Source organism: Phycodurus eques, chromosome 4 (assembly GCF_024500275.1).
Source record: "Phycodurus eques isolate BA_2022a chromosome 4, UOR_Pequ_1.1, whole genome shotgun sequence".
Classification (NCBI taxonomy): domain Eukaryota; kingdom Metazoa; phylum Chordata; class Actinopteri; order Syngnathiformes; family Syngnathidae; genus Phycodurus; species Phycodurus eques.
This window is the reverse complement of record NC_084528.1, coordinates 2,387,075-2,408,460: the sequence shown is the minus strand read 5'-3', so window position 1 is coordinate 2,408,460 and position 21,386 is coordinate 2,387,075. Positions and strand designations below refer to the sequence as shown.

Below are 21,386 nucleotides of genomic sequence, written 5' to 3'. Positions count from 1 at the left end.
GTATGTATGCGTGTATACGCGTATATACGTATGTATGCGTGTATACGCGTATATACGTATGTATACGCGTATATACGTATGTATGCGTGTATGCGTATGTATGCGTATGTATGCGTGTATGCGTATGTACGCGTATGTATGCGTATGTATGCGTATGTACGCGTATGCATGCGTGTATGCGTATGTACGCGTATGTACGCCTATGTATGCGTTTATAAGCGTATACGCGTAAACACGCATATATACACGTATATACAACCCCAATTCCAATGAAGTTGGGACGTTGTGGGAAACAAAAACAGAATACAATGATTTGCAAATCATGTTCAACCTATATTTAATTGAATACACTACAAAGACAAGATATTTAATATTCAAACTGATAAACGTTATTGTTTTTTAGCCAATAATCATTAACTTGGAATTTTATGGCTGCAACACATTCCAAAAAAGCTGGGACAGGGTCATGTTTACCATTGTGTCTTTTCTTTTAACAACAGTCAATAAATGTTTGGGAACTGAGGACACTAATTGTTGAAGGTTTGTAGGTGGAATTCTTTCCCATTCTTGCATGATGTACAGCTTCAGCTGTTCAACAATCCGGGGTCTCCGTTGTCGTATTTTACGCTTCATAATGCGCCACACATTTTAATGGGAGACAGGTCTGGACTGCAGGCAGGGGGGTCTCGTACCCGCACTCTTTTCCTACAAAGCCACACTGATATAACGTGCAGAATGTGGTTTGGCATTGTCTTGCTGAAATAAGCAGGGGCGTCCATGAAAAAGACATTGCTTGGATGGCAGCACATGTTTCTCCAAAACCTGGAAATACCTTTCAGCATTAATGGTGCCTTCACAGTAAGTTATCCATGCCTTTGGCACTAACACAGCCCCATACCATCAAAGATGCTGGCTTTTGAACTTTGCGTCCATAACAGTCCGGGTGGTTCTTTTCCTCTTTGGTCCGGAGCACACGACGTCCACAATTTCCAAAAACAATTTGAAATATGGACTCGTTGGACCACAGAACACTTTCCCACTTTGCATCGGTCCATCTTAGAGGAGCTCGGGCCCAGAGAAGCCGTCACGGTTTCTGGGTGTTGTTGATAAATGGCTTTTGCGTTGCATAGTAGAGTTTCAAGTTGTACTTACGGATGTAGCGCCGAACTGTATTTACTGACATTGGTTTTCTGAAGTGTTCCTGAGCCCATGTGGTGATATCCTTTCCACATTGATGTCGGTTTTTGATGCAGTGCCGCCTGAGTGATCGAAGGTCACGGGCATTCAATGTTGGTTTTCAGCCTTGCTGCTTATATGCAGTGATTTCTCCAGATTCTCTGAACCTTTTGATGATATTATGGACCGTTAGATGATGAAATCCCTAAATTCCTTGCAATTGTACGTTGAGGAACATTGTCCTTAAACTGTTCGACTATTTTCTTACGCACTTTTTCACAAAGAGGTGAACCTCGCCCCATCTTTGCTTGTGAATGACTGAGCAATTTAGGGAAGCTCCTGTTCGACCCAATCATGGCAGCCACCTGTTCCCAATTAGCCTGTTCACCTGTGGGATGTTCCAAACAGGTTTTTGATGAGCATTCCTCTACTTTCGCAGTCTTTTTTGCCACCTGTCCCAGCTTTTTTGGAGCATGTTGCAGCCATAAAATTCTATGTTAACGATTATTTGCTAAAAACAATCAAGTTTATCAGTTTGAACATTAAATATCTTGTCTTGGTAGTGTATTAAATTAGGTATAGGTTGAACATGATTTGCAAATCAAATCATTATATGATTTGATATATATATATATATATATATATATATATATATATATATTGTATCTATGGATTAACTAGTGTTGTTCCCAACATCTGGTGCAATTTTTATGTCGATAGCACCTTTGAAAATATATTTAGTGAGAAAAATGGTGACGTGTTAAATACTTATGTCAGCCGCTGTATGTGAACCCCCGGTTATATCACACAGCTCTTCATGTAATTATAAAGTATTTACCAATGTAATCTCATTCTGAATGACTGTTACCTGAGTTTGTCACAAAAAGTGTTTGTCCAATGTTACTGATATGTCCTTTTCATTGTGTGCTTTTGTCTCCAGATTCACATCTTTTAAAGGTATACATTGAATTTTCCCTGGACCAGCCTAAAGGGGGTCTCCACTTTGTTATCCATGATGTGGAAGGCAGTTTGGCAGAGAGAGGTGCTCACGTGTTCTCCTTCGGACACCACAACTCCACTCGGTATTAATCATACTTTTTTCTGTACAAATCTTAAGGTAGATACATAGATAAAATGTGCACATCTTTTGCTGTTACTGTTTATTTCAATGTACAAAGTATTTATTATAAAAAATAAGTTTAAAACATCACATCTACTCGCTTAGATAGACGGCCATGTTTTCACTCGAACGAGTTTGAGTCGCAAGAATGTGATATACAGTATAGTCGCCAGTTCTGTCTTATTTTGCAGCTATATTTACAAATAAACCCATACAGAGTTAGTAAATATTCAGCAACGACAAATTTCACATAGTTGCTGTTGGGTGGAATCCCAGCTGACTTTCAACAGCTGTTCTCTCATCATTCAAGTAATATCCATCCTTACATTTTCATCATATACTGTTGCCACCAACATCAACCAACACCATCCAGAAATCATGTTCAATCACTATTTTAATACACATAAAAATTCCTAATTAATTACGCTGTCATCGACAAAACATTTTTTTTTAACATTTTAGCAAAAATTATTATTTTAACCAACACATTTGCACCAAGGAAGGATACAGAAGTAAGAAATCAAGAAACCCGAGTTAAGTAACTTTGCAAAGTGAGAGCAGCTACAAGAACAACCACTTTGTTTATCTCTCCCAACTCCTCTGAGGTGCCTGTCCTTGCGCAGCTCTTTTTATTAAGGCTCGAGTAGGTGGTATCACATTCCATGACCTTTTAAGGATGTGGTCAGTGGCTGGAGGTGTGGCGGTTTTATTGCCTTGTGGAATGTGTACTGTGGCACTCCTCCAAACTGCTCCTGCTTCTAGTGAACGAGGGTGCTATCATCTCAGTGCAGTTACAGCAACAATGTGTTTTTATGCAATAATACATAAAAAAATTTCCCTCCTTTACCTCCTGTTTATCAAATAAAAATACATCACTCAACATACTGTCACATTTCACAATGATTTTCATGACAATAACATGTATTTCATCTTTGATGTACTTCAAGCTCTTGTCTCACAATCATCATATTGTTCTTCTTTCGACAAAGTCATATATTCATCACTCAATATCAATCCGGTGACAGTCCGATATACCATTTTGGACACCATGTTACGAAGGCATCGCAAGATACATCCAGCAAATAAACAAAACAACAACAATATAACAATTATTTATAATTTTTACCAATACACTCCAGCATTTTCAGGAAAATGTGTACAACATGTTTCATTGATCACGGCGCAAACTCCTCCTTATGCCGCAGTTACTATCAAGAACTATTCGATTTTATAAAACCATTCTCCCCATGTCAGTAATTTCCTCATTATTTGTTTCCCATGCTTTAATGCTAGTATTTATAAAAATAGACATTGCATCTCATGTAGGGTGCATTGAGGAAGCCAGCATATTAGTACATACGTAACAACTGGATCAATCTTTTACTTTTACAATCATTGAAACGTACCTGTACCATGTATTGGTTAAGTATATATGTGATACATTCCAACCTTCATGGAGTATGTCATGATGTTCTTTCGACACAAATCGTGGCAATAATTGGCAATAATATCAATACCATTTTCTTCCCTTCTATGCAAAAGCCATATCAGTGGTGGAATCATTAACACGACACACAACAATACTATACATAATATTTCTCTTGGCATGCAGTCAATGCGATGATGTCGCATGGTCTTTTCAATTCCTGGTTTCTTCTTGAGCCAGAAAGCAATCATCTTTCTTTCTCCTGAGAGGGAGAGGTTACCAGCACGTCACCTCTCTGTTTGTATCGAACAGAATTCTTGTCCCGTACTTGACCTAACTGTGTGTATTTCCTGCTCCTGTGCCACTTCTTACTCTCGCCCCTTCAGAAGGACAAAAGAAGGACGGCTCACGATGGTTTGGATCGCACTTTACCCTCCTGTTGATGCGGGAGGGGCATTGATACCCTCTCAGTCACTTCCTGCTCAATGCTCAGGTGCTGCGACTTCACAGCTCCTCAGAAGTTGGGTGAGTTCTAGGGAGCAAGCCCCCCTCTTCACTGACGTTGAGACGAATAGGAGTCCGCCCCACAACCGGGTGAGCTGCTTGTCAGTGGTACCTGTCTCTTGCAGTGTGACAAATGGATCCAAGAAGATCGTTCAGCGATCCTCACAGCAGTTGGGGTCGTCAACAACACTTGGAATGGACCTTCCCACCGCAGACTGGACCAAACCTTTCATTTGATCACTTTGATCAGGTCCCAGTCTCCAAGTTCGATGGGAGGTTGGCCTTCCTGCAGGGGTGGAGATTCATCTGCCATTTGATTAGACATTGTCACTTCCTTGTCGTTAAGTACTGCCCTCATATATAGTCACTTAAATCAACTTCTTCCATTTACACAGGACTTAACGGGATATTTACCATGGGTATTTTAAATGGTCTTCTGTACAGAATTTCAAACGGACTTAACTGCCCTGCTCCCTTCACAATTCTTATGTACATTTTGACCAGATCAGAATCAGAATCAGAATCATCTTTATTTGCCAAGTATGTCCAAAACACACAAGGAAGATCCAAACAATCCAACCATGACCATCCAACCATTCCTGTCTCGGTCATGCATTTTTTTTTTAAATCTGTTTTTTACAGTGCCAGTCGTTCTTTCCATCAATCCTGCACTTTGTGGATGATATGAACAAAGGTGCTTTAACTGGATGTCTAAATTTTGCCCTGTTTTCTCAACAATATTACTTACAAAATGACTTCCGTTGTCACTCCAAATGATTTGTGGTATGCCATAATGGGGCACGATATATTCACACAATGCCTTTGCCACAGTAATAGCGTCTGGGTATTTTGCTGGAACAATTTCAAACCATTTTGAGAACACTTCAATTAGCACTAGGCAATATATGTATTGTCCTACTTTATTCAATTCAATAAAACCACTTAAAACACTTAAAAAGGATACTGCACTTGTGGATTTTGGCCTCTCTTGGGGCTGATATTGCCTTGTGAATTATGTTTTGCACAAGTCACACATGCTCGACAAAATGTTTTTAAGAAATTATTGAATCTATATATAGCAAAGTTTTGTTCCACTATCTGTACCATCCCTCCTGTTGAGACATGGCAAGGCCCATGACTCATAATTGCTGCCCACATAAACAAGCCTTTCGGGAGGATGGGTTTACCTTTTTCACTACAAATTATTCCGTCATCATTTGTGATTGCACCTTTATTTTTCCAAAATGTTTTTTGCCTTTCTGGTGCACTTTTTTGCATATCTTTTAATATTGTGTTGTTGAGTGGTGTGTTTTGGTCTACTGAAAATGTGTCGTGCATACCGACAGCTGCTTCTTTAGCTACTTTGTCTGCATATTGACTTCGTCTTCTTTTCCTTTCGGCTTGTCCCTTTCGGGGTTGCCACAGTGCGTCATCCTCTTTCATGTAAGCCTATCTCCTGCATTCTCTCGAACACCAACTGCCCTCATGTCTTCCCTCATGACATCCATCAACCTTCTCTTTGGTCTTCCTCTAGCTCTCTTGCCTGGCAGCTCCATCCTCATCATCCTTCTACCAATGTACTCACTATTTCTCCTCTGGATGTGTCCAAACCATCGAAGTCTGCTCTCTCTAACTTTGTCTCCAAAACATTGAACCTTGGCTGTCCCTCTGATGAGCTCATTTCTAATTTTATCCAGCCTGGTCACTCCGAGAGCGAACCTCAACATCTTAATTTCCGCCACCTCCAGCTCTGCTTCCTGTTGTCTCTTCAGTGCCACTGTCTCTAATCCGTACATCATGGCTGGCCTCGCCACTGTTTTATAAACTTTGCCCTTCATCCTAGAAGAGACTCTTCTGTCACATAACACACCTGACACCTTCCTCCACCCGTTCCAACCTGCTTGGACCCATTTCTTCACTTCCTGACCACACTCACCATTGCTCTGGGCGGTTGACCCCAAGTATTTAAAGTCCTCTACCCTTGCTATCTCTTCTCCCTGTAGCCTCACTCTTCTCCCACCACCCCTCTCATTCATGCACATATATTCCGAGTTAAATATATGAGTGTCACAGGAAAGGGTCTGAATATTTATGACTGTGTTATATTTTAGTTTTCCTTTTTAATAAATCTGCAAAAATTTCAACAATTTTGTTTTTTTCTGTCAATATGGAGTGCTGTGTGTTCATTGAGGAAAAATGAACTTAAATGATTTTAGCAAATGGCTGCAATATAACAGAGTGAAACATTTAATGGGGTCTAAATACTTTCCGTACCCACTGTATATGAACGATGCGTGCATATACAAACATACACGCATAACGTGAACAGATCCACGTTCCAGACAGGCTAATTAAGTCGCTGGAACATGTGGAGATCTTAAGCAGCAGGCGAGCGGCCATGGCGACGCCCATCCCTCACGGCCGTCCATAGCACTTCCATGCCGGACGCGAACAAAGAACTAAATGTGCATTCATTGTGCAAAAATAACTCACGCGATCAAATTCTTGCCGGACGAGACTCTGAACTAGGCATCGATAGACAATACAGACGCCGTGATGTGGACCATTGAGAGCAAAAGTCCATCCAGCCATTGTCTGTACTGCTTATCCTCACTAGGGCGTGCTGAAGCCTATCCCAGCTATCTTTGGGCGAGAGGCAGGGTACACCAGGCAATCGCAGGAGAGCCAAAAATTAAATTATGGAAGGTTCAAGGAGTGTAATGCTGTGGCACAAAGACTTATACAAGACAATAGCTAGACTTCATGGACTCTGTGAAAACCAGCGGGTTTCAGCCCCCCTTCGATGTTCTTAAGCTGCCCTATATGATTTGTTTTTAAAAAAAATAAAAATAAATACATATATATATATATATATATATATATATATATATATAAAACCCAAATAATTATTGCAGAAGCAGGGCTGAACCACCAACAAGAGTTTTCGGGTTGGTTCCACTCCAAAAAAGAACAAAAACTAAAACAAAAAAATTAAAAATCTGAAAAAACACTTCTTGCGTTGTGATCTTAAGTGATGTCATTGTCCTCTATATTGATCAGTAATTTTTTAAATGTTAGTTATTTGTGATATAATACTTTATTATGCAGATAATGTGTGTGAAACGGTTTAATATTTTGGCTGGTAAAAAATACGCTTGGCCAGTGCACTTTTTTTCATCTACCGGCCAACATGGGCTGTAGATGAAATGTTGGTGGGCCCACTTGAGCATGCCCTCCGTGTTGTGGTCCACTTTAAGTCGTTCGTGATCTGTAGACCTAGAAAACGGAAGCATTGACTATTTCCACCGTTGTCCCATCCAGAATGATGGGGGAGTGCAGAGGCCAAGTGTTCTGTAAGTGTTCTGTAAGTGTATTTTATGATGGGAAGTTGTCATGTGTTCTGCTTTTATGGTTAAGGAGGAAGTGTTCAGGGGAGGACATGTACTCTAGGTTAACTTGGTGTTGGGTTTGTTTATATAAAGGCATATTAATGAAAGTTCTTGACAGGCAACTGCATTGTATTAAGAGAGCCTTTGTTTACAGGCCAATAATGAGCTGTAAGCAGGGAATTGAAACTTCTTGTGTCTTTGGGCTCAGAGTAACCTCTAGGTGCAGGAAATAGAAATACCCTATTTAAATACACCCATGGCATGTTTTTGTTGTATTTACGGCCCTTAAATTTTGTGCAAACAGTATAAATGATAGAATAACAATGGCAATAAAAATATGCAATCTAGTGGGACCGTGAAGCAAAAACTGTGATATCGCGGAGGATGACTATATATGTGTACTTTGATGATAAGTTGCAGGGACTCATTGTTCCATGGCTGGGACACATTGTTTCCATGACATTTGCGTCCCAGGACTCACATAGTCTGAAGTGTAAAATTATCTATGTTGTTGAACCCTTGGTCTGAGGAAAATACACAATGTATGTTCCGCCCCTTACGGAATACGTTCATGAAGCAAGGTGTCACTGAAAGCAAAGACGTTTGCTTGGTGAACTGACTGAAGCAGAGCTGAAACAACCTTTTTTAACTATTTTTTTGAAATCTGCAATTAATCATCTCTTATTTGTCCCTTTCCCAAGGTTCTGGTTCCCTTGTGTGGACTCCTACTCAGAGCTGTGCACGTGGAAGCTAGAGTTCACCATAGATTCCGCCATGGTTGCAGTGTCATGTGGTGATCTAGTAGAGACAATCTACACGCATGACATGAGGAAGAAAACTTTCCACTATGTCCTACCTATCCCAACTGCGGCTCCCAACATTTCCCTGGCTGTAGGGCCTTTTGAAATTCTTGTAGACCCCTACATGCATGAGGTGAGTTTGTGGTTGTTTTTGTACATGAACATATCCATACAAAAGACATGACTTCTTTTGAAATATTCACCTTTTTGATGTACAGTTGATATTTTCACAGTTGGGGAAAAAAATATTGTTCAGAGCATTTCTGTGATTCAACAGTGGTATAATATTAGAATTTTAAATATTAGTATCTTCATCATCATGTCCACCAATATACTTTCAGTCTGCTGGAAGAATTCGTATTTAACAATGTACTCATGTTATTTTGAACAGCTGGGCAAGTTCTCCAACAAACACGCCGGGTTCCCTCTAGTCATTGTCAGAGTCAGTCTCGTTGCCGGGGGGCTGTTCAGCATTGATGCCGGCTTTCGCGAAAGCTCGGACAACAGTCAAAGCAGATACCTTAGCCCAGGCATCCACAATCCATTCACATATGGCGGTGTAATTCGCCCGGCGTTGCCTCCCAGTCTTAGTTGCACATGGTTTTTCACAGCGGCTGTGAGATGGGCTCGCATGGAGTCACACATCAACAGGGACGGTGACGCATGGAAAAAAACATCCGGTCTCTTTACGTACACCTCACTCAGCCACCCTCTCATTTTGTCCTCGTCCATGCAACCTTTTTGATTGGCCTTAACGACGACTTCGGCTGGAAACTTTTCTTTAGGCAGTTTCTGTCCTTTACCATGGCAACCAAGCACAACAGTAAAAGCCGACTTCTCGTGCCCCGTTGTGAGTATCGCAACCGTGGTGGTCCCCTTCTTCTCTACAGTGTGGTTCACCAGGATCTCGAAAGTGAGCGGCACCTCGTCCATGTTGGTGATGTGGTTGGGCTGGATGTGTTTGTCTACAATCTTTTTACTGCAGTAGGAGCGGAAGATGGCCAGCTTTTCCTTGTCATCCGCCGTAAATTGCGGTGCCACAGTAGTCCTTGCCCGGATGGATAGATGGCGCCATTCCCACCTTGCGAATGTACGCTCCCTACCCAACAAAATGGACGCGCTTCATCTTCTGTTAAAGACCAGTAAAGACTTCGGATGTTCCGCCGCCATGTGCTTTACTGAGACCTGGCTTTGTGACGCTGTACCCGATGGCGTTGTCATGCTTCCCAGCTTCCATCTTCACAGGGCAGACCGCAACATGGAATAAAAGGCAACGGGATATGCTTCTATATCAACGAAAAATGGTGTACGGACGTCACGGAGCTCAGCACACACTGCAGCCCGCATTTGGAGTCGTTTTGAACTGTAAGCCATTCTTCTCGCCGCGCGAGTTCGCATCATTCATTCTGGCTGGTGTCTATATTCTGCCTCAAGCTAACATGAATTAGAATTAGAATCACCTTTTATTGTCATGAACATGCATGCATGTACACAAAATTTGTTCTCTGCATTTAACCCATCACAGTGAACACATACACGTTAGTGGAACACACTGGCGCAGGGGGGAGCTGAAGCGCCCTGGGAGCATTTCAGGGTATTAGTGTCTCAAGGACACCACAGCCGTGAGTCCGGGGGGATGTTGCCGGATGGTCCAGTCGGGCTCTTGAACCGAGGTCCCCCACGGTGGCAGGTGATGATCTTAACCATTGGGCCACGGCTGCCCAATGGTTATGCCGCACTGCTAATGCTCGCCGAACAAGTCAACGAAATAGGAAAAAAAACCCGGACTCACCCCTCATTATTCTCGGGGACTTTAACAAAGCTAAACTCAACCACGAACTCCCTAAATACAAGCAGCACATCGACTGTCCTACCAGGGAAAATAACATTTTGGACCACTGCTATACTACGCTAAAAAACGCATACCGTGCCAAACTTCGTGCAGCTCGTCTGATCACTGCTTAATTCACTTAATACCGACGTACAGGCAAGAACTTAAATGCGCGAAGTCTACAGTGAAAACAGTGAAAAAGTGGACCAATTAAGCAAAGATGGAAATTCAAAGCTGTTTAGACAGCACAGACTGGAGTGTCTTTGAAAATTCAGCTGGCAATCTGGATGAATATAAGGACACTGTCACATCCTATATCAGTTTCTGTGAAGATGTGTGTGTGTACCAACAAAGTCATTTCGCACATTCGACAACAACAAGCCGTGGTTCCCTGCCAAGCTTAAGCAGCTTCGCCAAGCTAAGGAGGACGCATATCAAAGCGGGGACAGGGCCCTGTATAATCGAGCTAGAAACCAGCTGACTCAAGAAATTAACATTGCAAAGAGCAACTATGCAACAAAGTTGGAAAAACAGTTTAGTGCTAACGACTCTAAATCAGTCTGGCATGCATTCCAATCGCGGACTAATTACAAGCGACGAGCCCCACAAGCTGAGAACAATCGCACACTAGCCAACGACTTGAATACCTTCTACTGCAGATTTGAAAAGGACAGTCTTCGCTCAGATCTTCAATAGATCTCTGGAACTGTGCGAACTACCATCCTGTTTCAAACGCTCCACCATCATTCCAGTCCCCAAGAAACCTGCAATCTTGGGTCTAAATGACGACAGGCCTGTCGCCTTGACATCTGTGGTCATAAAGTCCTTCGAACGTCTCATGCTGGACCACCTCAAGAGCGTCACAGGCCCCCCGCTGGACTCCCCGCAGTTTGCCTACCGAGCAAACAGTCATGACAATACATATATGTATTGTAGGACAATACATATATTGCCTAGTGCATGATGCAGTCAACATGGGACTGCACTTCATCCTAGAACACCTCGACAGTGCAGGGACCTACGTGGAGATCCTGTTCGTGGACTTCAGCTCAGCGTTCAATACCATAATCCCTGAACTCCTTTCCTCCATGCTTCTCCAGCTTGGACACAGCAGATGAGGCTGTGGAAGGCCACCTCATCCACATGCAGCATCAGCACTGGGGCGCCCCAAGGTTGTGTCCTGTCGCCGCTGCTCTTTTCGCTCTACACGAAAGACTGCACCTCAACGCACCCGGCTGTCAAACTCCTGAAGTTTGCAGATGACACCACTGTCATCGGCCTCATCAAGGACGGTGACGAGTCTGCATATCGACAGGAAGTGGAGCGGCTGGAGCTGTGGTGCAGCCGACACAACCTGGAGCTGAACACGCTCAAGACTGTAGAGATGATCGTGGACTTTAGGAGGCATCCTTCACCGCAGCTGCTCCTCACGCTGTCCAGCTGCGTTGTGTCAACTATCGAGACCTTCAAGTTCCTGGGAATTACAGTCTCTCAGGACCTGAAGTGGGAGTTCAACATCAACTCCGTCCTCAAAAAGGCCCAGCAGAGGATGGAGTTCCTGCGGCTTCTGAGAAAGCACACCCTGCCATCGGAGCTGCTGAGACAGTTCTACACAGCGGTCATCGAATCAGTCCTGTGTTCTTCCATCACAGTCTGGTTTGGTGCTGCTACAAAAAAGGACAAACTCCGACTGCAACGGACAATCAAAACTGCTGAAAGGATTATCGGTACCCCCCTACCCACCCTTGAGGACTTGCACGCTGCCAGAACTAAGACAAGAGCGTGCAAAATCCTCTCGGACCCTCCACATCCCGGTCACCAGCTCTTCCAGCTCCTTCCCCCAGGTCAGCGCTACCGATAAACGCAAACTAGAACTAGTAGACATTCCAACAGCTTCTTCCCTCTTGCGATCAACTTCTTAAACACCTAACCTATAATTCCATTACAACAAGCTGGAAAGTTTTTGACTTGAGTTCGTTGTCACATTTCTGTGGGGCCAATTATGTATTACTCGTGGACTCACTGTAGTTGTCTCGCCATGCTGCACTATTTGCATATACTGGCCACTCATGCCAGAGTAGCATCTGCTCCATTTGCACACTGATTGAGGAGTATCTAACATTTGCACAACCATCATTGTCCCAAATGATCGCACTACTCGTCACTTTAAACCGCATCCACTCCTTGAAGTCTCAGCGCCCTTTGCACAATGGTCATTGCACCGGACTATTGCAATACTAGTCATTCGAACTGCTCTAAGTGCTGGAGGACTCTGCATCTTTTTGCACAATTGTTTTTTGTCAATGTCTTTATGTCTCCAAAGTGTTCTGTAAATTGACTGTCTGTTGTACTAGAGCGGCTCCAACTACCGGAGACAAATTCCTTGTGTGTTTTGGACATACTTGGCAAATAAAGATGATTCTGATTCTGATTACTCCCAACCTTAGAAAGCCCATTTTAATTGAAATATTATTTATTGTTCTTTCTTGCCTCCCATCAGGTGACCCACTTTTGCCTGCCACAACTGCTGCCACTTCTCAAGCATTCCATGTCTTACCTGCATGAGATTTTTGAGTTCTATGAAGAAATTCTAACATGCCGCTACCCATACTCCTGCTTTAAGACGGTTTTTGTGGATGAGTCCTATGTTCAAGTGTCTTCCTATGCTTCCATGAGCATCTTTAGGTAAGCATGAGATTATTTTGTACCTTGTCTTTTACTTTATTTTTCTTTTTGACGGTTGGTGTGTAGGGTGCCTTGAGATACAATTTTAATTTGTTCAGTGACTTCGCTTGTAACCCAAAACACTCATATCTCAAGTCTTGCCTGTGAATATTCTCATTCATCAACGTCATTTCATTCTCAGAGCGTTGAATCGATCGCAACTGGACACTTCTAGTGGTCTTAGAAGATGTTACCTCTTTCATCCGAGCAGGCTGCATAGCCTGAGTTGGTGGAGAAAACACAACTATTTATGCTGCAAGTTGGTGGCACACCCCAAACCAAGAATGGCATCCTCCTTTTGGAATGCAAAAAAGGACAGTTGTTAGGATGTTTGGCAGAGGCCACTGTCCGTCAACAAGTGTCGTTAGGTGGAAACTCCCCTATTTATATTCCAATCATTTTAAAGTAGTAGAGAGGATGGGGAAGGAAAAAAAAGTAAAATCCAAAAATCACCGTTGCCGTGTGAAGTTACTTTTTGTGCCAAAATGCAGAGTTCCGGTGCGTACACTTCAACATAAAAGGTTACAAGCTGAAAACAGGAAGTTAAGTTAAAACTTGCACATATAAACCAGTTGACGTAATGAAACAGTCCCAAATAACTATTTTAACAGTGCTATATTAGCTTTTAGCTGAAACATTAATTAATGAAGATTAAGACACTTGGGTTCGTTCCACACACATTGCCTTTTAGTTCACAGGTTTGATATTGATACTGGTTAGAAAGAACCCCGACTCAAATGTTCATTTTAGTCTATGCTGCGGGCTCCTAAGAAAATGGATGTTCATAATTTGGACACCCTTTATTTAAATCATGCAAACTTTTTTGATCCAGCCCTCTAAAAGAATCAGAATCGAGAATCGTTTGGAACCGTAATCGAAATAAGGAAACTGAATCGCTCAAATTCAAACGATGACCAACCCCACTCTATCTAACTTGGTCTCCAAACCACCTAACCTTGGTTGTCCCTCTGATGAGCTCATTTCTAATCCCATCCAACCTGCTCACTCCAAGAGAGATCCACATCTTAATTTTCCCCACCCCCAGCTCTCCTTCCTGTTGTCTCTTCAGTGCCACTGTCTCTAATCCTCAACACTGTTTTATAAACTTTGCCCTTCATCCTAGCAGAGACCCTTCTGTCACACAACACACCGGACACCTTCCGCCACCCCCTGCTTGGACCCCTTTCTTCACTTCCTTACCACACTCACCATTACTCTGGACTGTTGACCCCAAGTATTTTAAAGTCCTCCTCCCTTGCTATCTCTTCTTCCTGAAGTCTCACTCTTCCCCCCTCCATCCCTCTCATTCATGCACATACAGTGGGTATGGAAAGTATTCAGATCCCCTTACATTTTTCAGTCTTTGTTATGTTGCAACCATTTGCTAAGATCATTTAAGCTAATTTTTTTCCTCATTAATTTCCACACAGCACCCAATATTGACAGAAAAAAATGCAACTGTTGAAATTTTTGCAGATTTATTAAAAAAGAAAAACTTAAATATCGCACAGCCATAAGTATTCAGACACTTTGCTAAGTATTTAGTAGAAGCAGGCTTTTGAGCTAATACAGTCATGAGCCTTTTTGGGAATGAGCTGAGTCCAGCTCACGAAAAAAGTGTTTATAAGCGATTATATTATAAACTTTTTCTACAAACACTATATATATATATATATATATATATATATATATATATATATATATATATATGTATATATGTGTATATATATATATATGTATATATATATATGTATATATATGTATATATATATATATATATATGTATATATATATATATATATGTATATATATATATGTATATATATGTATATATATATATATATATATATGTATATATATATATATATGTATATATATGTGTATATATATGTATATATATATATATATATATATATATATATATGGGCCTGGTTCAAGTTGGAGGCCAGAGCAAAAAAGCAAAGAAATGAGGCAAATTTAATTTTAATCTTTAATTTGTACATCAACATGTACAGTGGGGCAAAAAAGTATTTAGTCAGCCACCAATGGTGCACGTTCTCCCACTTAAAAAGATGAGAGAGGCCTGTAATTTTCATCATAGGTATAACTCACCTATGAGAGACAGAATTAGGGGAAAAAAATCCAGAAAATCACATTGTCTGATTTTTAAAGAATTTATTAGCAAAATATGGTGGAAAATAAATATTTGGTCAATAACTAAAGTTCATCTCAATATTTTGTTATATACCCTTTGTTGGTAATGACAGAGGTCAAACGTTTGCTGTTAGTCTTCACAAGGTTTTCACACACTATTGCTGGTATTTTTGCCCATTCCTCTATGCGGAGCTCCTCGCGCAGTGATGTTTTGGGGCTGCCGCTGGGCAACGCAGACTTTCAAATCCCTCCAAAGATTTTCTCTGGAGACTGGCTAGGCCACTCCAGGACCTTGAAATCCTTCTTACAAATCCACTCCTTCGTGGCCAGGATGGTGTATTTGGGATCATTGTCATGCTGAAAGACCCAGCCTTGTTTCATCTTCAATGCCCTTGCTGATGGAAGGAGGTTTTCACTCAAAATCTCACGATACATGGCCCCATTCATTCTTTCCTTTACAAGGATCAGTCGTCCTTGTCCCTTTGCAGAAAAACTGCCCCAAAACATGATGTTTCCACCACCATGCTTCACAATAGGTATGGTGTTATTTGGATGTAACTCAGCATTCTTTCCAATGAAGCCAAGATGGAACTTCAAAGCTGTTTAGACTGCACAGACTGGAGTGTCTTTGAAAATTCAGCTGGCAGCCTGGATGAATATACGGACACTGTCACATCCTATATCAGTTTCTGTGAAGAAGTTTGTGTACCAACAAAATCATTTCGGACATTCAACAACAACAAGCCGTGGTTCACTGCTAAACTTAAGCAGCTTCGCCAAGCTAAGGAAGATGCATATCAGAGCGGGGACAGGGCCCTGTATAATCGAGCTAGAAACCAGCTTACTAAAGAAATTAAGATTGCAAAGAGGATCTATGCAGCAAAGTTGGAAAAACAGTTTAGCGCGAACGACTCTAAATCAGTCTGGCATGCATTCCAATCGCTGACTAATTACAAGCGACGATCCCCCCAAGCTGAGAACAACAGCACACTAGCCAACGACTTGAATACCTTCTACTGCAGATTTGAAAAGGACAGTTTCACACCACACACCCACCCGGCCGCGACCACAACCCCACCTCTGACTTCTGCGTTAACCATCCATGAACAGGATGTGAGACTCATCTTCAAACAACAGAAGATTAACAAAGCGGCAGGACCGGACCATGTGTCCCCATCCTGCCTCAAAGTCTGCGCGGACCAGCTCGCTCCAGTCTTCACTCAGATCTTCAACAGATCTTTGGAAATGTGCGAAGTTCCATCCTGTTTCAAACGCTCCACCATCATTCCAGTCCCCAAGAAACCTGCAATCTCTGGTCTGAATGACTACAGGCCTGTCGCTTTGACATCTGTGGTCATGAAGTCCTTTGAACGTCTCGTGCTGGACCACCTCAAGAGTGTCACAGGTCCCCTGCTGGACCCCCTGCAGTTTGCCTACCAAGCGAACAGGTCTGCGGATGATGCAGTCAACACGGGACTGCACTTCATCCTAGAACACCTCGACAGTGCAGGGACCTACGCGAGGATCCTGTTCGTGGACTTCAGCTCAGCGTTCAACACCCTCATCCCTGAACTCCTTTCAACCAAGCTTCTCCAGCTCAGCGTCTCACCTTCCATCTGCCAGTGGATTTACAGCTTTCTGACGGGCAGGACACAGCAGGTCAGGCTGGGGGAGGTCACCACCACCAAGGTTGTGTCCTCTCTCCGCTGCTCTTCTCTCTCTACACGAACGACTGCACCTCAGCGAACCCGACTGTCAAGCTCCTGAAGTTTGCAGATGACACCACTGTCATCGGCCTCATCAAGGACGGTAACGAGTCTGCATATCGACAGGAAGCGGAGCGGCTGGAGCTGTGGTGCGGCCGACACAACCTGGAGCTGAACACGCTCAAGACTGTAGAGATGATCGTGGACTTCAGGAGGCATCCTTTGCCACAGCTGCCCCTCACGTTGTCCAGCTGCCTTGTGTCAACCGTCGAGACCTTCAAGTTCCTGGGAATTACAATCTCTCAGGACCTGAAGTGGGCGACCAACATCAACTCCGTCCTCAAAAAGGCCCAGCAGAGGATGTACTTCCTGCGGCTTCTGAGAAAGCACGGCCTGCCACCGGAGCTGCTGAGACAGTTCTACACAGCGGTCATCGAATCAGTCCTGTGTTCTTCCATCACAGTCTGGTTTGGTGCTGCTACAAAAAAGGACAAACCCCTACTGCAACGGACAATCAAAACTGCTGAAAGGATTGTCGGTACCCCCCTACCCACCATTGAGGACTTGCACGCTGCCAGAACTAAGACAAGGGCGTGCAAAATCCTCTCGGACCGTCTGCTCTTCCAGCTCCATCCCTCAGGTAGGCGCTACCGATCAATGCAAACTAGAACTAGTAGACATTCCAACAGCTTCTTCCCTCTTGCGATCAACTTCTTAAATACCTAACCTATAATTCCATTACAACAAGCTGGAAATTTTTTGACTTGAGTTCATTGTCACATTTCTGTGAGGCCAATTATGTATTACTCGTGCACTCACTGTAGTTGTCTCGCCATGGTGCTCTATTTGCATATACTGGCCACTCATGCCAGAGTAGCATCTGCTCCATTTGCACACTGATTGAGGAGTATCTGTAACATTTGCACAACCGACATTGTCCCAGATGATCGCACTACTCGTCACTTTAAACCGCATACACTCCTTGAAGTCTCAGCGCCCTTTGCACAATGGTCATTGCACCGGACTATTGCAATATTAGTCATTCGAACTGCTCTAAGTGCTCGAGGACTCTGCATCTTTTTGCACAATTGTTTTTTGTCAATGTCTTTATGTCTCCAAAGTGTTCTGTAAATTGACTGTCTGTTGTACTAGAGCGGCTCCAACTACTGGAGACAAATTCCTTGTGTGTTTTGGACATACTTGGCAAATAAAGATGATTCTGATTCTGATTTCTCCTCCAAACACGACAAGTTGAGTTTTTACCAAAAAGTTCAATTTTGGTTTCATCTGACCATGTGACATTCTCCCAATCCTCTTCTGCATCATCCAAATGCTCTCTAGTAAACTTTAGACGGGCCTGGACATGTACTGGCTTAAAACAGGGGGACACATCTGGCACTGTAGGATTTGAGTCCCTGGCAGCGTAGTGTGTTACTGATGGTAGCCTTTGTTACTTTGGTCCCAGCTCTCTGCAGGTCAGTCACTAGGTCCCCCCGTGTGGTTCTGGGATTTTTGTTCACCGTTTTTGTGATCATTTGGACCCCATGGGGTGAGATCTTGCATGGAGCCCCAGATCGAGGGAGATTATCCGTGGTCTTGTCGTCTTAATTTTCTGATAATTGCTCCCACAGTTGATTTCTTCACACCAAGCTGCTTACCTGTTGCAGATTCAGTCTTCCCAGCCTGGTGCATGTCTACAGTTTTGTTTCTGGTGTCCTTTGACAGCTCTTTGGTTTTGGCCATAGTGGAGTTTGGAGTGTGATTGTTTGAGGTTGTGGACAGGTGTCTTTTATACTGATAACGAGTTCAAACACGTGTCATTAATACAGGTAACAAGTGGAGGACAGAGGAGCCTCTTAAAGAAGAAATGACAGGCCTGTGAGAGCCAATCTTGCTTGTTTATAGGTGACCAAATACATATTTTCCACCATACTTTGCTCATAAATTCTTTAAAAGTCAATGTGATTTTCTGAATTTCTTTTTTCTCATTTTGTCTCTTATAAGTGAGGTATACCGATGGTGAAAATTAAAGGCCTCTGTCATCTTTTTAAGTGGGAGAACTTGCACAATTGGTGGCTGACAAAATACTTTTTTGCCCCACTGTACTGGAGTAAATAAGTTTTTTAATTTTTTTTTTTTTTTTTTTGCTTCGTTGCTCTCTTCAGAGTCTTCCAGATTGCTTAATTTATGTTAAAATAAAATAAAAATCTCAGCGAGGGCCCAGGGATCACCGCCCCCACACCACCCAGACCACCTTGCAATGTTGTTGTTTTGTTTGTCACCTTTTTCATGCCTTTGGTGTTTGCATGTCTGCATTCTAATTCCTTTCTTTCTGAGGCTATGAATGCATGGCTGTCTTATTAGGAATTTCATTGTGTCATTTGCTAAGAGTGGGTTAATCGCAACTCGACTGAATCTGATGCAAAGATTTGAGCCATTCACCGTCTCAACGTATCCCTCACAATATATCTACTCCTTTTCCCTCGCAGTTGACGCACTTGTTTTTATGTACACTCCTTGAACAGGGGAGGAAGATTGTTTGCTGATCACGAACGAGATGGAAAGTTGCTTACGTTAGCATGTAGCGTCTAGGTTCATTGCATGATTGATCATGTGGCATTTCTCAAGAATCAGTCCTGTATTTCTTTTTTTTATTCACTTTATTTGCTGTGTTTATATCACAACACAGTATCCATTCTTCATGTTTCTTCTTCTTTTTTGATTTCCGCCAGACTGGGCAAGTTTAGTGCATTGATGCCACCTAAGGGTAAATTGATGAGCACTTATGACACCTGGTGCCACAGGTTGTGTTCTTGGATATCCAGCTCCTTGTCCCAATATTGTTTTTAATGAAAACCCAGTCACTGCTATTTTTAAAATACCATGTAACAGAAGACATTTGGCTGCAAGTGCGTCTGCCATGACAAGGTTGATGCAATAAATACATGAAAATTATTAATATTGAAGATTTATTAACAGTTACAATTATAGCGTATTGCTTATGTTGTGCAATTGAACATTGAATTATTTTTATCCTATTACATAATATACTGCAATAACCATCCCGCGCGAATGTTCTTGACATAATTTTAGAAATATGGAAATTCAGACAAATTGTTCTGGAAGCAAATTTCTACAGGTTGGCAGCGCTCATCATAATTTTCCTTTGTGTTTCAGCTTTTGTTTTTTTTTACCTTGGTTCGTCATTTTCACTTTTTGGTTTCGGCCAAGAATTCACATTTTGGTACATCACGACTTTCTTTTTTTTTTGTTTTAATACCATGCATGGCTCATTCTTTGTTTTGTTTTTTTAAACATACACTGACAAAGAATTCCTTTGATTTTATTTAATTCGAACATGTATTTTGGCTGCATGATTGAAGAACTAGCGAAGTATTTGATTAATTTTGAGGAAAAAGGGGAAATTTACATCAATTTACCACATTTTAATTCTATGCAACCGAAAATTACTGACAGTGTACTGGGTCAGTAACAGTGATTCCAACCTTTGAGGCGAAGTAAACTGAAAATTCATTTTGAAGTTCAAATTTCATGACTTTTGAGGCCTTAGAACTTCCATTGCTATCCATGTATTATTCTGGGAATGAGGCAACATTGTAAAACGCTTTCAGCTAAAGGTTAGGTTTACCATTACATGCCTTTTATTTTTTTGCTGCCGATTGGTTTGTGTACATCCCCTCCTCACGTTTTTCACAGGATTTTGCCATGTCTTCCAGCACCAACCTTCTTCATAGCGCTATGATCATCGACCAGACCCCTTTGACACGTCGTTGCCTTGCCCAGGCCTTGGCTCAGCAATTTTTTGGTTGTTTCATCTCCAGGATGTCTTGGTAAGACACATTTTCTGTTAAACCCCACTCGTATAAATAGTTCTGATAGTTGTTTTGGCATTAGTGATGCATCACAATTTCGGCCACCGAAATGCTTCGGTCAAAAATACACCAAAAGTCGATTTTTGGTTTTTGAAAGAGATTTTTTCACCGAAATAAAACGTCACATGGATAACATGTCACGTGCTGACAGCTGGTGCACGCGAGTGTGTACACCTCAGAGTAAATGCTTCTTTATACTCGTGCGGTCGGTGACCGCGGCTATCCTCAGCGCAGTTTGCCTTTATACTCGAGCGCAACCCACGCACGCTGTTATGAAAATGTACTGCAGTTCTCCTCCAAGTCGGGGGTGTCTCTACGGCTAGTATTGGCTAGGACACCACAGGGTGGAGTTTCCTCTGCATTTTGGGGCCATTTCCGGTTGACCATTTTACGTTCCTTTCTGGAACAAGGAACCAAGCAACAACAATGGCGACCGTGGAACATTGTCTGCTAGAACAAATGGACCCTGATGACCAGGTGATACGTTTAATTATGCTGCAAAATTGACTATAAAGTCGAGACTATAAAGAGCCCTTAAAGAATCATTTACTATTAACAAGCAATAATGCTGTGGAGATTTACTGAATATCCAGTAGAATTGACTGGGAGGTCACTTTATTACACACACTCTCCACTCACGGCACATGCATAACTACCGTATTT

The 21,386-nt window shown here is 42.3% G+C and overlaps 1 protein-coding gene across 5 annotated transcripts in view; it reads left to right on the top strand.

The window, feature by feature from the left end:
• The window catches only part of taf2 (TAF2 RNA polymerase II, TATA box binding protein (TBP)-associated factor), a 184,384-nt gene that overhangs the window by 56,343 nt on the left and 106,655 nt on the right, over window positions 1-21,386 (top strand). For all 5 annotated transcript variants that reach the window (XM_061673613.1, XM_061673614.1, XM_061673616.1 and 2 more), the window contains 4 exons: window positions 2,117-2,258; window positions 8,317-8,548; window positions 12,747-12,931; window positions 20,568-20,681. In XM_061673613.1, coding sequence (XP_061529597.1) covers window positions 2,117-2,258; window positions 8,317-8,548; window positions 12,747-12,931; window positions 20,568-20,681 — 673 coding nt within the window. The remainder of the gene's footprint in view (window positions 1-2,116; window positions 2,259-8,316; window positions 8,549-12,746; window positions 12,932-20,567; window positions 20,682-21,386) is intronic.